The sequence below is a fragment of the Triticum aestivum genome, chromosome 7A (assembly GCF_018294505.1).
Source record: "Triticum aestivum cultivar Chinese Spring chromosome 7A, IWGSC CS RefSeq v2.1, whole genome shotgun sequence".
Lineage (NCBI taxonomy): Eukaryota > Viridiplantae > Streptophyta > Magnoliopsida > Poales > Poaceae > Triticum > Triticum aestivum.
The window spans coordinates 485,836,751-485,852,903 of record NC_057812.1 but is presented as its reverse complement, the minus strand read 5'-3'; the positions used below and the strand labels follow the sequence as shown (position 1 = coordinate 485,852,903).

The 16,153-nt window shown below is 42.8% G+C and overlaps 1 protein-coding gene across 4 annotated transcripts; it reads right to left on the bottom strand.

Annotated features, from left to right (window-relative positions):
• Positions 1 to 9,331: 9,331 nt before the first annotated feature.
• LOC123147709 (uncharacterized) lies at positions 9,332 to 15,963 on the bottom strand. 4 transcript variants are annotated; one of them, XM_044566996.1, is made up of 8 exons: positions 15,945 to 15,963; positions 13,988 to 14,110; positions 13,831 to 13,877; positions 12,162 to 13,636; positions 11,330 to 12,035; positions 10,444 to 10,530; positions 10,164 to 10,341; positions 9,332 to 9,946 (listed from the first exon to the last, which is right to left on the bottom strand). In XM_044566996.1, the coding sequence occupies exons 2-8, from the start codon at positions 14,096 to 14,098 to the stop codon at positions 9,755 to 9,757; spliced, it is 2,796 nt and encodes a 931-aa protein (XP_044422931.1). In that variant the 5' UTR covers positions 14,099 to 14,110; positions 15,945 to 15,963; the 3' UTR covers positions 9,332 to 9,754. The 4 variants fall into 4 exon arrangements, 3 of the variants coding, with proteins under 3 accessions (XP_044422931.1, XP_044422930.1, XP_044422932.1); XM_044566995.1 differs by lacking the exon at positions 15,945 to 15,963 and adding an exon at positions 15,432 to 15,658; XM_044566997.1 differs by lacking the exon at positions 15,945 to 15,963 and adding an exon at positions 15,432 to 15,624 and having other exon boundaries at positions 13,988 to 14,113.
• Between the last annotated feature and the right edge of the window lie 190 nt (positions 15,964 to 16,153).

The following is a 16,153-nucleotide window of genomic DNA, read 5'->3' as shown; positions in this document are numbered from 1 at the left end:
GGAGACTCTCTATTATGAATATCATGGTGCTACTTTGAAGCACAAGTGTGGTAAAAGGATAGTAGCATTGCCCCTTCTCTCTTTTCCTCTTTTTTTTGTTTTCTCTTTTTTTGGTGGGCCCTCTCCTTTTTTTGGCCTCTTTATTATTATTATTATTATTATTATTATTATTATTATTTTTCGTCCGGAGTCTCAACCCGACTTGTGGGGGAATCATAGTCTCCATCATCCTTTCCTCATTGGGACAATGCTCTAATAATGATGATCATCATACTTTTATTTACTTACAACTCAAGAATTACAACTCAATACTTAGAAAAAATATGACTCTATATGAATGCCTCTGGCATTGTACCGGGATGTGCAATGACTCAAGAGTGACATGTATGAAAGAATTATGAAAGGTGGCTTTGCCACAAATACGATGTCAACTACATGATCATGCAAAGCAATATGACAATGATGAAGCATGTCATAATAAACGGAACGGTGGAAAGTTGCATGGCAATATATCTCAGAATGGCTATGGAAATGCCATAATAGGTAGGTATGGTGGCCGTCTTGAGGAAGGTATATGGTGGGTGTATGGTACCGGCGAAAGTTGTGCGGCACAAGAGAGGCTAGCAATGGTGGAAGGATGAGAGTGCGTATAATCCATGGACTCAGCATTAGTCATAAAGAACTCACATACTTATTGCAAAAATTTATTAGTCATCGAAAGAAAATACTACACGCATGCTCCTAGGGGAAGGGTTGGTAGGAGTTAACCATCGCGCGATCCCGACCTCCACTCATAAGGAAGACAATCAATAAATAAATCATGCTCCAACTTCATCACATAACGGTTCACCATACGTGCATGCTACGGGAATCACAAACTTTAACACAAGTATCTCTCAAATTCACAATTACTCCACTAGCATGACTCTAATATCACCATCTTCATATCTCAAAACAATCATAAAGAATCAAACTTCTCATAGTATTCAATGGACTTATTATGAAAAAATTTATTATACCCCTCTTGGATGCCCGTCCTATTAGGACTAAATTCATAACCTAAGCAAATTACCATGTTGTTTAGAGACTCTCAAAATAATATAAGTGAAGCATGAGAGTTCATCTATTTCTTCAAAATAAAACCACCGTCGTGCTCTAAAAATATATAAGTGAAGCACTAGAGTAAATGACAAACTACTCCAAAAGATATAAGTGAAGATCAATGAGTAGTCGAATAATTATGTAACTATGTGAAGACTCCTTCTCATAAATAAGATTTCAGATCTTAAGTACTTTATTTAAAAAGCAAGCAAAACAAAATAAAATGACATTGCAAGGATAGCACATATCATGTGAAGAAGCAAAAACTTAGGCTCAACCAAAACTGACCCATAGTTGTTGAAGAAGAAAGGTGGGATGCCAACCGAGGCATCCCCAAGCTTAGATGCTTGAGACTTCTTGAAATGTTGACTAGGGATGCCTTGGGAATCCCCAATCTTGAGCTTTTGTGTCTCCTTAATTCCTTTCATATCGCGGTTTCCCTAAATCTTAAAAAACTTCATCCACACAAAACTCAACAAGAACTCGTGAGATAAATTAGTATAAATCCATGATAAACCTTATCATTCTCTACTGTAGAAAATCATTAAAATTATAATTTGACATTGCGTACTAAATGCCTCTGCATATTTAAGAGTCATATCCTTAAATAGAATCATTAAACAAGCAAACATATGCAAACAATGCAAACATAACAGCAATCTGTTTAAACAGGATAGTCTGTAAGAAATGCAAGAGGAATCATACTTTCCTAACTCCAAAAATTCTGAAAACTTACCACACTGTAGATAATTTGTTGTTGCTGATTGTGTAAAAATTTGAAGATTTTATCATGTTCTGACTATTCACAAATATTCAAAACATAACAGCAAACTTTCTGTTTTCTAAAACAGCAACATAAGGACTTGAAAAATAAGCATGGTAAAGGCTATACTTGACCTTTTTATTGAACTAAAAGATGCAAAACATTACTCTAAATAGAAGCAAGCAAATACGAATAAAATAAAATGACGCTCCAAGCAAAACACATATCATGTGGTGAATAAAAATTTAGTTGAATCAAAACCAACATAGCCTCTATAATGTTTATGTTCATGGTGTTCATGTCCTACTCATGCTAGTGTCCAATGTTACTTATGCATAATGCCTGGTCATGATCGTTGTTGCTCTCTAGCTGTCCGCTTCCCAATCTTAAAATTGCTAGCCTTCGCCTATACTAAGTGGGGATTCTGCTTGTACATCAAAACCTTGAACCCAAAGTTATTCCAGATGAGTCCACTATACCTACCTATATACGGTATTACCATGCCGTCCTAAGTAAATTTGCATGTGCCACCTCTAAAAACTTCTAAAAATTTATCCTTTTTGTGTGCCTGGATCGTTCATGGAACGACGGAGGTGCTCGATATCTTCCATGCTAAGCATGTTATCCTCAGGTCGAGTGTTTATTCACTCGCCATCGCACGAGGAAATAGGCGGTAATAGGGATTCCCAGTCCCGAACTCAAAAATGCAAATAATTAAACAAAACTCCCCCGGGATTGTTGTTGGTTTGGATGGCACCCGTTTTTTCGGACAAGCCGTGGAATGTGATTGTTGGTAGAGGGGGAGTAAACCTTTACTTTTATTGCTTGGGAACTGCCACTAGCATGCTTAGCATGGAATATGTTGATAACTGATGGTCGTGAAGTGAATGAGAAGGGTGCATGTCTCAAAATATCATCTATCTCTGTTTTAAAAACTGAGCTCTGGCACCTCTGCAAATCACTGCTTCCCTCTACGAAGGGACTTTCTATTTACTTTTATGTTATGTCATCACCTTCTATAAACAAGTGCCATAAACTGAGTAGAGCACATCGGTCATGATTTATGCATTGTGTATAGCTAATGTTGGGCGCATCATGACTGGATCTTTTCTACCATGAATTACAATGTTTAGTCACTGCTTGAACTTCGGAGGTGCTCTGCATTTATCTTTTGCGGTCTTAGAAAGGGCTAGCGAGATACCATTATTGTCATATTATATCATGGTTGTTTTGACAATGTGTTGCTGTTTGAGATATCTTATTATTGCTCGCTAGCTGATTATGTCATTGATATGAATCATTATAATCTTTAAGAGTTATTGTCCACATGGTTAGTTATAATGTTGGCTCAAAACCTGGGTGATGTTTAAGCTTATTTATGCAAATAAGAGCAAAAGAGTTCATAAAAGTTTTTCTTTCTCACTTTCAGTTTATCAACTGAATTGCTTAAGGACAAGCAAAGGTTTAAGCTTGGGGGAGTTGATATGTCTCCAACGTATCTACTTTTTCTCACGCTTTTCCTCTTGTTTTGGACCCTAATTTGCATGATTTGAATGAAACTAACCCTGGATTGATGATGTTTTCAACAGAACTACCATGGTGTTGTTTTTGTGTAGAAATTGAAGTTCTCGGAATGGAACGAAACTTTTTGAGGATTTTTTATATCAAAAATAAGAATTTATGGAGCCAAGACCCACCGGAGAGGGGCCCCTGGGTGGGCACAATCCACCAGGGCACGCCCCCCTCTCCTGGCGCGCCCAGCTGGGTTGTACCCACCTGGTGGCCCCGCTAATGACCCCCCTGATACTATAAATTCACATTATCCCAGAAAAAAATCAGGGAGAAAGAATTATCGTGATCCACGAGACGAAGCTGCCGCCAAGCCCTGCTCTTCCTCGGGAGGGCAGATCTGGAGTTCGTTTGGGGCTCCGGAGAGGGGGATCTTCGATCTTCGTCATCACCAACCTATCTCCGTTGCCAATTCCATGATGCTCCCAACCGGGAGTGAGTAATTCCTTCATAGGCTCGCTGGTTGGTGAGGAGTTGGATGAGATTCATCATGTAATCGAGTTAGTTTTGTTAGGGCTTGATCCGTAGTATCCACTATGTTCTTAGATTGATGTTGCTATGACTTTGCCATGCTTAATGCTTCTCACTTTGGGCCCGGGTGCCATGATTTCAGATCTGAACCGTTTATGAATTCATCATTATATCCATGTTTTAGATCCGATCTTGCAAGTTATAGTCACCTACTACGGTTATGATCCGGCAACCCCTGTGTGACAACAATCGGGCCCACTCCCGGTGGTGACCATAGTTTAAGGAGTTCATGTATTCACTATGTGTTAATGCTTTGTTCCGGTTCTCTATTAAAAGGAGGCCTTAATGTCCCTTAGTTTCCAATATGGACCCCGCTACCACGGGAGGGTAGGACAAAAGATGTCATGCAAGTTCTTTTAATAAAGCACGTATGACTATTTACGGAATACATGCCTACATTATATCGATGAACTGGAGCTAGTGTTGTATCGCCCTAGGTTATAACTGTCTCGTGATGAATATCATCCAACAAGTCACCGATCCAATGCCTACGAATTTATCCTTATTGATCTTGTTGTGTTACTATTGCTATCATCACTGTTACACTTGCTACAAACTACTGCTATCACTGTTACTGTTACTGTTGCTGGTGTCACTATTATCAAACTATCAAACTACTTTGCTACTAATCACTTTGCTGCAGATAATTAATCTCTAGGTGTGGTTGAATTGACAACTCAGCTGCTGATACCTTCAAATATTCTCTGGCTCCCCTTGTGTCGAATCTATAAACTTGGGTTGAATACTCTACCCTTGAAAATTATTGCGATCCCCTATACTTGTGGGTTATCACGCACCTGAGTTGGTTCATCATCAACGACCTAAACTCGCAAGGAAGCTCGCGAAAGATGAGGGTGCGCGTGCGCACCACACATGGTTCAACATTAATGACTTGCACTCACTAGAAAGCTCGAGGAAGAGGGGTATGTACATGCGCACCTGACCTGGTTCCTCATTAATTACCTAAACTCGCTAGGAAGCTCGGGGAAGATAGGGTGCACATGCGCACCTAACCTGGTTCAACATTAATGACCTACACTCGCCGGTAAGGTCGAGGAAGATGGTGGTTCATGTGCGCACCTCACCTGGTTCATCATAAATTACCTAAACTCGCTAAGAAGCTTGAGGAAGACTGAGGGTGCACGTGCGCACCTGAAGTGGTTCATCAATAATGACCTAAACTTGCTAGGAAGCTCAGGGGAAGATGGTGGTTACATGAGCGCCTGACGTGGTTCAACATTAATGACCCGCACTTGCCAGAAAGCTCAAGGAAGACGGGGTGCACATGCGCACCTGGATTGGTTCATTATTAATTACCTAAACTTGCTAGGAAGCTCGGGGAAGATGAGGGTGCACATGCGCACCTGATGTGGTTCAGCATTAATGACTTGCACTCGTCGGTAAGCTTGAGGAAGATGGGGGTGCACGTGCGCACCTGACCTGGTTCATCATAAATTTGCTAAACTTGCTAGGAAGGTTGAGGAATACCGGGGTGCACATGGAAGCTCGAGAAAGAGAGAGGTGCACGTGCGCACCTTACCTAGTTCATCATTAACTACGTAACTCACTAAGAAGCTCTAGGAAGATGGAGGTGAATGTGAGTACTAACCTAATTAAACATTAGTTACTTAAACTCGCTAGGAAGCTTGAGGAAGACGAGGGTGCACGTGCGGATCTGACCTGACCTGGTTCACTATGAATCACTTTCACCCGCCGGGAAGCTCAGGGAAGACAAGGGTGCACATGCGCATCTTACCTGCTTCATTATTAATTACTTAAAATCACTATGAAGCTCCAGGAACATGGAGGTGAACGTGTGTACCTGACCTAGTCCATCATTAATTACTTCTACCCGTCGGGAAGCTCAAGGAGGAGAGAGGTGCACATGCTCACCTTACCTGGTTCATCATTAATTACGTAACTCACTAGGAAGCTCGAGGAAAATGGAGGTGAACGTCGGTACTGGCCTAATTAAACAGTAGTTACCTGAACTCGCTAGGAAGCTCCAGGAAGACGAGGGTGCACGTGCGAATCTGACCTAACATCATCATATAACTTCCACCTGCCAGGAAGCTCGGGGAAAACAGGGGTAGACATGTGCACCTAATCTGGCTCATTATTAATTACCTAAACTCACTAGGAATCTCGGGGAAGATGGAGGTGAACGTGTGTACCTGACCTAGTTCAACATTAATTACTTGAAGTCGATAGGAAGCTCGGGGAAGACGAGGGTGCACGTGTGGATCTAACCTGGCCTGGTTCGTCATTAATTACTTCCATCTCCGGGAAGCTCAGGGAAGTCGGTGGTGCACATGCAAACCTTACTTGGTTCATCATTGATTACCTAAACTCACAAGGAAGCTCAAGAAGATGTCGGTGAACGTCTGTATCTAACCTAGTTCAACATTAATTACTTGAACTTGCTTGGAAGCTCAGGGAAGATAAGGGTCCGACCTGACCTGGTTCATCATTAATTACTTCCACTATCAGGAAGCTCGAGGAAGACAGTGCCGCACGTGCGCACCTTACCTGATTCATCATTAAGTATCTAAACTCATTAGGAACCTCAAGGAAGTTGGAGGTGAACATGCTTACCTAACTTAGTTCAGCATTAATTAGTTGAACTCACTAGGAAGCTAGGGAAAGACGAGGGTGCACATGCGGATCTAACCTGGCCTGGTTCATCATTAATTACTTCCACTTCCGGGAAGCTCAGGGGAGATAGTGGTGCACGTGTGCACCTTACCTGATTCATCGTTGATTACCTAAACTCACGAGGAAGCTTGAGGAAGATGGAGGTGAACGTGTGTGTCTAACCTAGGCCAACATTAATTACTTGAACTCGCAAGGAAGCTCGGAGAAGATGACGGTGCATGTGTGGATCTGACCTGACTTGGTTCATCATTAATTACTTCCACCACGGCGAGATCGGGGAACACAGTTGTGCACATGGGCACCTTACCTGCGTAGAAAGATGGAGGTGAATGTGTGTACCTCACATAGTTCAACATTTATTACTTGAGCTCGCTAGGAAGCTCGGCTAATATGAGGGTGCACGTGCGGACCAGACCTCACCTTGTTCGTCATTAGTTACTTCCACCACCGGGAAGCTTAAAGAAGACAGTGGTGCACGTGCGCACCTTACCTGGTTCAGCATTAATTACCTAAACTCACTAGGAAACTCGGGGAAGATGGAGGTGAACATGCGTACCTAGCCTAGTTCAAAGTTAATTACTTGAACTTTGTAGGAAGCTCGGGAAAGACGAGGGTGCACGTGCGGAACTAACTTGACATGGTTCATCATTAATTACTTGCACCGCCGGGAAGCTCGGGGAAGACAGTGGTGCACGTGCGCACCATACTTTGTTCATCATTATTTACCTAAACTCACGAGGAATCTTGAGGAAGATGGAGGTGAACGTGCGTACCTGACCCAGTTCAACATTAATTACCTGAACTCGCTAGGAAGCTTAACGAAGACGAGGGTGCACGTGCGGATCTGACGTGGCCTGGTTCATCATTAATTACTTCCGCCACCAGGAAATGGGGAAGACAGTATACCTGGTTCATCATCTATTACCCAAACTTGGCAAGAAGCTCGAGAAAGATGGAGGTGAACGTGTGTACCTGACCTAGTTCAACATTAATTACTTAAACTCGCTTGGAAGCTCGGGAAAGACGAGGATGCACGTGCAGATCTAACCTGACCTAGTTCGTCATTACTTCCACCTCCTGGAAGCTCAGGGAAGATAGTGGTGCACGTGCGCACCTTACGTGGTTTATCGTTAATTACCGAAACTCACTAGGAAGCTCCAAGAAGTTGGAAGTGATCTTGCGTACCTGGTCTAGTTCAACATTAATTACCTGAACTCGCTAGGAAGCTCGGGGAAGAAGAGGGTGCACGTGCGGATCTAATCTGACCTGGTTCATCATTAATTACTTCCACTGCCAGGAAGCTCAAGTAAGACAGTGGTGCACGTGCGCACCTTATCTGGTTCATCATTAATTACCTAAACTCGGGAGGAAGCTCGAGGAACATAGAGGTGAACATGCATGCAAGACCTAGTTCAACATTAATTATCTGGACTCGCTAGCAAGCTCGAGGAAGATGAGGGTGCGTGTGCGAATCTGACATGACCTGGTTCATCATTAATTACTTCCACCGTCGAGAAGCTCGAGTAAGACAGTGGTGCACGTGCGCACCTGCTAGTTCATCAGTAATTACCTAAACTCACCGGGAAGCTCGAGGAAGATGGAGGTGAATGTGTGTATCTGACCTAGTTCAACGTTAATTACTTGAACTCGCTAGGAAGCTCGGGAAGACAAGAATGCACGTGCAGATCCAACCTGACCTGGTTCATCATTAATTACTTCCACCGCAAGGAAGCTCGGGGAAGATAGTGCAGTGCATGTGTGTACCTTACCTGGTTCATCATTAATTACCTAAACTCACGAGGAAGCTCCAGGAAGATGGAGATGAACGTGCGTACCTGACCTAGTTCAACATTAACTTCCTGAACTCGCTAGGAAGCTCAGGGAAGCCGAGGTGCACGTGCGGATCTGACCTGACCTATTTCATCATTAATTGTTTCCGCCCCGGGAAGCTCGGGGAAGACAGTGGTGCACGTGCATACCTTATCTAATTCATCATTAGTTACCTAAACTCACGAATGTGTGTACCTAGCCTAGTTTATCATTAATTACTTGAACTCACTAGAAAGCTTCGGGAACATGAGGGTGCACGTGCGGATCTAACCTGGCCTGGTTCATCATTACTTCCTTCCACTGCCGGAAAGCTCAAGACGGTGCACGTACACACCTAGGATGAATGTATGTGCATATGTACAAATGTCTACGTCTATATTGTGTTTAAGAAAAATCAAGTCGGATTACGAAGTTGGACGTGTAAATTAAACAAAGACCACATTTGAGAGGTCAAGTCAAAAGTGGGGTTCTCTTCCGAGGAAGGACCCGATTTTCTCAAGCCGTCCTTTTCGATGCTTTCGGACCTTATTTGAACTGTTTTAAAAGTCGACGCTACCGAAAAGAACGGCTTTAAAGCTTCAGGACGTGTATGTCAAGAGACCGGAAGAGAGTGAGTAGGTGGGGTGACGACCTTCGAACAACCTGTTTTACACTCATTGTGAGGTGTGGTTCTTCAAAATAACACGTTCGGCAACAACAACAAAAATTTGTTACATTCTCAAAAGAAAAACACTTGTGATCTTGTTGACCGTTTAGAACCTTGACAAGAGGCAAACATAAGAGGTTTCAACTTGATCATCCGTAGCAGCAACACAAGGCTAACTAGCAAATGCAAATGCCTACCAATGTTGCTTGGATATGATTAATCAAGGAAAAGCCAGGTAGAGAGAAATACTAGTTCCGCATTTCATCGACATTGGAAAAAGGTTGAGTAGCAAATCTCATCTTGCTCTCATTTTTCTTTGTCTGTACAAAAAAAGCACCTGCAGAAGCAGAACCAGCCTGCCTGCCTACCTGCATGATCTGTAAAACGAAAATGTTGCCAAACTCTTTGATCCCCTTGGCACACTTGTACAACATTCAAGGTCTAAAACTCAACCCTGTTTGCATCATCAGGTGTCTAGTAGGTTAGAATGTCACTTATAGTATCCCCTCCCTTCCCTTCTCTTCTCCTCTTCTTTCTAGGGTAAACTACTGCCGACCACTGGTTAGTGGAATGTCATATCTATTATGCTCTAATTTTTTTGTAAATTTCTTCATGGGATTCTTGCGGCGCGTTAGCATAGCAGGCAAAGGAGCATAGTCTTAGGTAGACCGGGACAGGAAAAACTCATAATCTGGATGGTGGTTCGCAGACGACTCCTCGGATCCCCTAGGAATGACAGCCCTTGCCATCGCGAATGCACCTCGCTTCAGTGTCCTCAGCCTCTCCTCCACAACTTCAGCGCCACTGGGCTTCGAGGAATCTCGACATCTCAGCTCAAACCATTGCTCACCCTACAAAATGGACCTTGCATGTTAGACTGGGGAGTCTGTCATGTACTGACTCAATAACTCAAAACGAACCAAGCACTAGAAACAAACTATGGCCAGGCAGCAAGTTCAGCTTGCACCTTACATTCTGGAATTTTCACTTCGTTTAGAGCTACATGCTGGATACACTCAGTACTGAAAAAAATCGCTACCCTCATAGGGAAAAAAGTTAGAATGGTACCTTGTCATTGTAACTCTGCAGACCAACAGCCGGGCAAACAATTCGGGTGTCCTGACCACCACTAGAATCTGGGGAGCATATTTGTGGAACCAGTTTACCCAGTGAATGGTATGTCAAGAATGATGCACGGAAGTTCCCATGAGGTACGCGATAAACAGGATACCAAGCAACACAGTACCTAGAAATAAAAACTGCCATGATCAACAAGTGTCCAATAACAAAACAAACAGAAGTTCAGAAAGCACTGGGGAGCAAAAAATATCTAGGATTGGGAACAAACCAAGAAGCCGGATGCAGATCACGCAATTTCGCACTTTGTAGCTTTTCAGAGTCACCAGATACATTTAGGCAGCTAAGCTCCTTGATTCTGCATTTGGTTGTACCAATATTAGTACAAAAAAAATATGGAGACAAAAAAGACGTTACAAGAAAATAATAATTAATTTCCACACAAGTTTCACATTTAAAAAAAATTGACACAGGCAAGATAATGCTCACATGAGAAAGACTGCATCAAATGAAGATATGATGCATGTCAGCAACATATTTATGATTGATTTGTTAGCAACCTATAAATCATGTCTCTAAGCTACTCCCTCCGTCCGGAAATACTTGTCCTCGAAATGGTTGTATCTAGACTTATTTTAGTTATAGATACATCTATTTTATCCATTTCAAGGACAAGTATTTCAGGACGGAGGGAGTACTCACTTGGGCACAAATAACTTGCATTGGTTTTGGTCAGAATCATCCCTTAACTATTTGCATCACCAAAACATGTCGACCATATTTCACAGGAAAAACGGTTTCTTGCACCCTTCATCATTGCCATGAGCACCATTGTTCACAAACTCAATATTAATGTATATGTTACACTGGTCATAACAGAAGTATTAAGCTTCCTTGCCCGCATTACACTGTTCATAATAAGAACTGTCAAACATCATTGCCTGTTTCTACCGAAGTAATAGATGGGAATCCGTTGCACTCATAAAACCATATAAGCATCTCTGAGACACACAGGACAGATTGAGGAGACATGAATACTTTACAAGAAACGGCACCAGGAACTTCAGGATAAAGTAACAACAAGCGGTTCAAATCAGACAATTTCAATAGCCATGCTTAGAATCAGTAAACACGACGAAAGACTCAAGACAACTTACTTTTCAAACAACGGAGGTCGAAAAGAAGGCTGCTCTGTTTCGAAGTATTCAAAAATGAGTTCTCCATGAGCATGCGCAGAGGAAGATGATTCTGAAAAGGATGTGTTACTTTGCTCAAATGGTTTATGCAGTTTCGCAGGCACGGGTTGAGAACTCAAAACGCTTGTGGTATTCGATGCCCCCAACAAATGTCCCTCTTGTACATCAAAACCATTATCCATATTCTTCGTAGACCACCCAAACAACTGAATAGCAGACAGGTAAGGTACAAAATATGCACAGAACTCTGAACTCTTGTGGTGTGATGTCAAGGAACTGAGATCATTGAGATCTCTTACTTCCAACCCATAGCACCCTGGCTCTTCATACCATTCCCATATATTCCTTAGGTTAATATTAGACATGTACTGCTGATAAGCTGAGTTCCTGACAACTTGATCCTGTGAACAGTTTCTGTTTTTCACACAAGGAACATGACCAATGACTGGAGTTGCAGAGTATATAAATGTCTCGAGATCAGTAATCGGATAACCAGCAGACATGTAGGCATCTGCAGCAACTTGCACCTCATAGGCATCATTAACAACCTTGATCATCTCAATTAGATGCATTTCAGAACTGCAAAACTTTCCTAATCTGTGATTCCCTTCAACAAAAGGAGTTACACCACATCCAATCACTAAGTCAGTCTGAGTGGACTTCAGATCTGCAAAATGATCGTGGTGCATGTTAGAAAGTCTGTTTAGTGTAGTATGTTAAATCTTATCATAAGATCTGGACATTAGAAAGAAAAGAAAAAAAGCATGCAAAAGAACTGCAGATTCAGCCATACCAGGTGATGGTGGTCCAGAACCTGTCCCGGTAACATCATTGGCTTGGAATGAACCTTGTAATCCTGTTTTCCGCATGGGAAAATCTCCTACAATATGATCTGTTGATTCACCAGATTCTGAAGTACAGTTGTCCTGCGCAGACTCGGAAGTTGTAGGTTCAGAAGCTGAATTTGATAACATCTCACAAGAACTTGACTCACTGCAGTACACAGCATTGGGTAGCCTTTTGTTTAAATCAATGTTCTGCTCTTTGTCAAAATCACCATTTGATTTGCTATTGATGTTTTCTTGTGGACTTGTAAAATGATTGTGACTTGCTCCTGATTCAAAGTCCTTAAGTGGAACTTCGTTACTCCTCCTATGGATGAAATTCTTGATGGAGCGTTTCAACGCAACCCCATGCTGAGGCTGTATGCTACCAACATGATCTGGTCTATGTGACCACTCCTTAGTGTTGAGTTCCTTAATCATCTGCCTAGAAGAGCGGCCAGTATATTTTTCATTTGGACCATGCGTAACAGCAGATGCATGCTCCCCAGTAAAGCTCTTCCACATTGACATTTTCCTCTCTTTTCTAGCTCTCTTTCTCGAAATTACTAGATGAAAATCACTGCCTCTGCTACCATTTTCAGAACAAAAGCTACTACTGCAGTTGGAATTCTCTAGCCAACTATCATCAACTCCATCACTAGAGCTGCAAAATTCTGCTGTTTCACATGGATCATGTACACAATCATTTCTGAACAGTGTCTTGGTCATATCACTACAGTTCCCACTCCTGCTGGCATAATGAAGCTCTTGAGATGAATCCATCAGGTCACAATTTGGAGTATCATCCAAGCACCTGCAGTCACTGCTGTTACATTGTCCAAACAATTCCAGGCCTGATGTAGTTGGTCTAGACAGTTCTGTCTCATCAGAGTAAGACGCGCTTGAAACAGAAGCAACTGAACAGCCATTGTACTCATTATCATTTTCACTGTCAGGAGCCTTTTCAGAGGCTTCTTTCACCGAAGAACTAGGAGAAAAGGTTTCCTCAAACAGTATATCACCAACATGCTTAGGTGAAAGTGTCGAACCTTCACAAGAATCAACCATATCGACTGAAGGGGTAGAGCCGTTGCTCTCTGCGCATGTAATTTCAGATCCATCAGCTGGCTTTCTGAAGTGTTTCTTCTGCTTCTTGTTTTTCTTTTTGCTCTTCCTTCTTGTAGTATGCCTTGCATCCACCCTTGTCTTGGTAGAGGTATTGTCTGAGAAACCTGAATTGGACATACTATTGGATGATGTGGATCGCTCTGCCAGCAGCCTTTGATTAGATGAATATTTTCTGAGAGGTTCATCTGCCACACTAAAATGCAAGAAAATAATTGATGGCGAGGAGGATGACGGGCCAAGGCTATCTTCTGGAGATGTAGGTTCAGATGAGGTGTGGAAGAACTCAATTGGTAAGATCGTCGTGAAGATACACCGCCTGAACAAAGCAGTAAAGAATTACGACAAGCAACATTCAATAACTCTTTTCTGGTAGCAGTTCAGAAGGACAAAATTCTTGCAAAAAAGGTGCCACTGTAATTGAACTTGTAAAAGAACGATATTAAAAAAGGAAGATATTTTGCCAATTCAGAAAGGAGAAATATATGGACACAGAAAGAAAAATAACTATACCTGGGTTGCTGCTGCTGTCTAGATTCAAGACGAGCTACATGACGCTCCTGAAAATGTGTAGGAAAGAAAACATTATACGGTATACAAACAAAAAGATGTTAGTGCTTCTAAGAAAGAGAAAAGGGGGAAATAATTTGCATATATATTTGGCGCGTACAAATTGGAAATTGGTGGGGTTCTTCCTCTCTGATGAGTTAAAAAGGCGCTTGATCTTCCTGTTGGCGGTGCCATCATTAGTACCATTGGCAAATCCATGTACAGTTACCATTTTGCATCAGTCCTGCTAGACGTAGGAGAAACACATCAGAACCTCAAAAGGATGTGCAGTGATCCGGAAGAGAAAAGGCCCTTGTTTTTATACCCGAACAATACCATCCAGCCATACATAAGTCAAACAGCATGTTTTGTGGACAATTTATTATACATACATAGTCGAAACGGCAAAAATACCATCCAGCCATACATAAGTCAAACAGCATGTTTTGTGGACAATTTATTATACATACATAGTCGAAACGGCAAAAATACCATCCAGACATAAATAAGTCAAACAGCATGTTTTGTGGACAATTTATTATACATACATAGTCGAAACGGCAATTACAAGGTGACCCGACGACTACAAGCGTGCGCTAATGTGTCAAACCATTAAACTGGACTTGTGGCAAAGCTAGACGATGTTTTGATAGGGACGGCAAAAGTAGAAGAGAAGGCAATGCAGAAGACTAGTGATGTTGCATATACATCAGGCATGATTTCACAGAGAGCGAAGCAGATGAAACGGCACCACATATTGTAATTCCAGGTGACGGTAGCATGTTGACCATTGAGGTTCAGTACATGTTTGACCAAACAGCAACTTGCAGCCCAAGATTTATTCATCCAGTCAAGGAGTGCTAGTTTGATCCCAACTCCCAATATTAAAACCCTAACTGAACTTTAAAAATGCTTCCGAGAGGATGAAGGCATAATGGATTTGTTGATACAAACAATAATAAACAAACAGAAGAAGTTTCCAAGTGAAGCTGAGAAAGTAAAGCTACTAGGCAGCAGCAAATCCAATCCAGCATCTGCCTGTTAGCGATGTGGCAAGCAAAAGCAGCACTCCGCGTGAATCACGAGAAGCAATCAATCAACCAACCAACCAAGCATTAAATCCGTGCGGCCGGAAGAGGAGAAGGCAAGCACGGAAAGTAAATTCGTAGATGGCAGCCCTAACCAATCAATAACGAGGGAATTAAGAAGCTGGAGCGAAGCGATCCAGGACGGGGCCCGAAATGCTGGCGGAGCAGGCGGCCCTCGCAGATCAAGAAGAAAAAATAATCGGCGTGCCTAACAAGGAACGAGATACGGATCGCAGCACCCATCGCACTCATCGAAGGTGTGGGGGGGATGCGGATCGATTGCGAAGCGCAAAACCTAACGTGGAGATTTAGAGCTGGCGCCGGAATCCGCAGGATCGGCCGCGCACCGCGCACGCGCACGCAGCGTCCGTAGCAAAGCGAAGCGAAGCAGAGCAATCCCCGAAGCAGGCGGAAAATTAATCGGAGCGTGGGAGGGGAAAGCGAGGGAGGGAGGGAGAGGGATGGAGTAGCACGCACGGTGGCCGCCGCGGCAGGGGAGGGCGGAGCTGCCGCTCCGATCCCACTCTCGGCGGATGGGTGGATCGATCGACGGAGGCCGCGGGCGGAATTGGGAGCCCTCTCTCTGTCTGTCTGTCTGTCTGTCTCTCTGTGTGCGTCTCGCTCTCTGCGTGGGCGTCTGTCAAATACAATCGGAAGGGAAGGTGGGGAGAGAGAGGGAATGGGGAGGGGGGGTGGGTGACGGGGAGAGAGAGGGAGAGGGGGGAGCTGGTAGGTGAGAGGAAACGCAAAGGAATATACCGGACCCAACCGGACCCGGACCGGACCTGACCGGACCGACTGCTGCTGTTGCTACGGTGCTGGGCTGCTGCTGATTTTCTCTTCTCTTCTTTTTTTTTCTATACTATTTTTAAATCATTTTATTTCTCTATCTATCTACATAAAAGAAAAGGTATGCGTATTGATAACATACTTTATATGTGTTTTCTTATAACGGCAAGATAAGAAAAGGTGTGATTGTTGATATCATACTCTATCTCTTGCCTCCTGGTATAGAGAACTCAACCTTTTTATGAAAGAAAAAGCAATCTCTTCTTTTCTTCCCTCTGCAAGACAAGCATGCGTATTAATATCGTATACTCTATCTATTTCTTCGTATAGAAAACTTTCTTAGCAAAATGTGTATAGGCGTGCGACTGCCTTGCTTGTTAATGGTATCTGCCCAAAATAGGTAAGGGTCC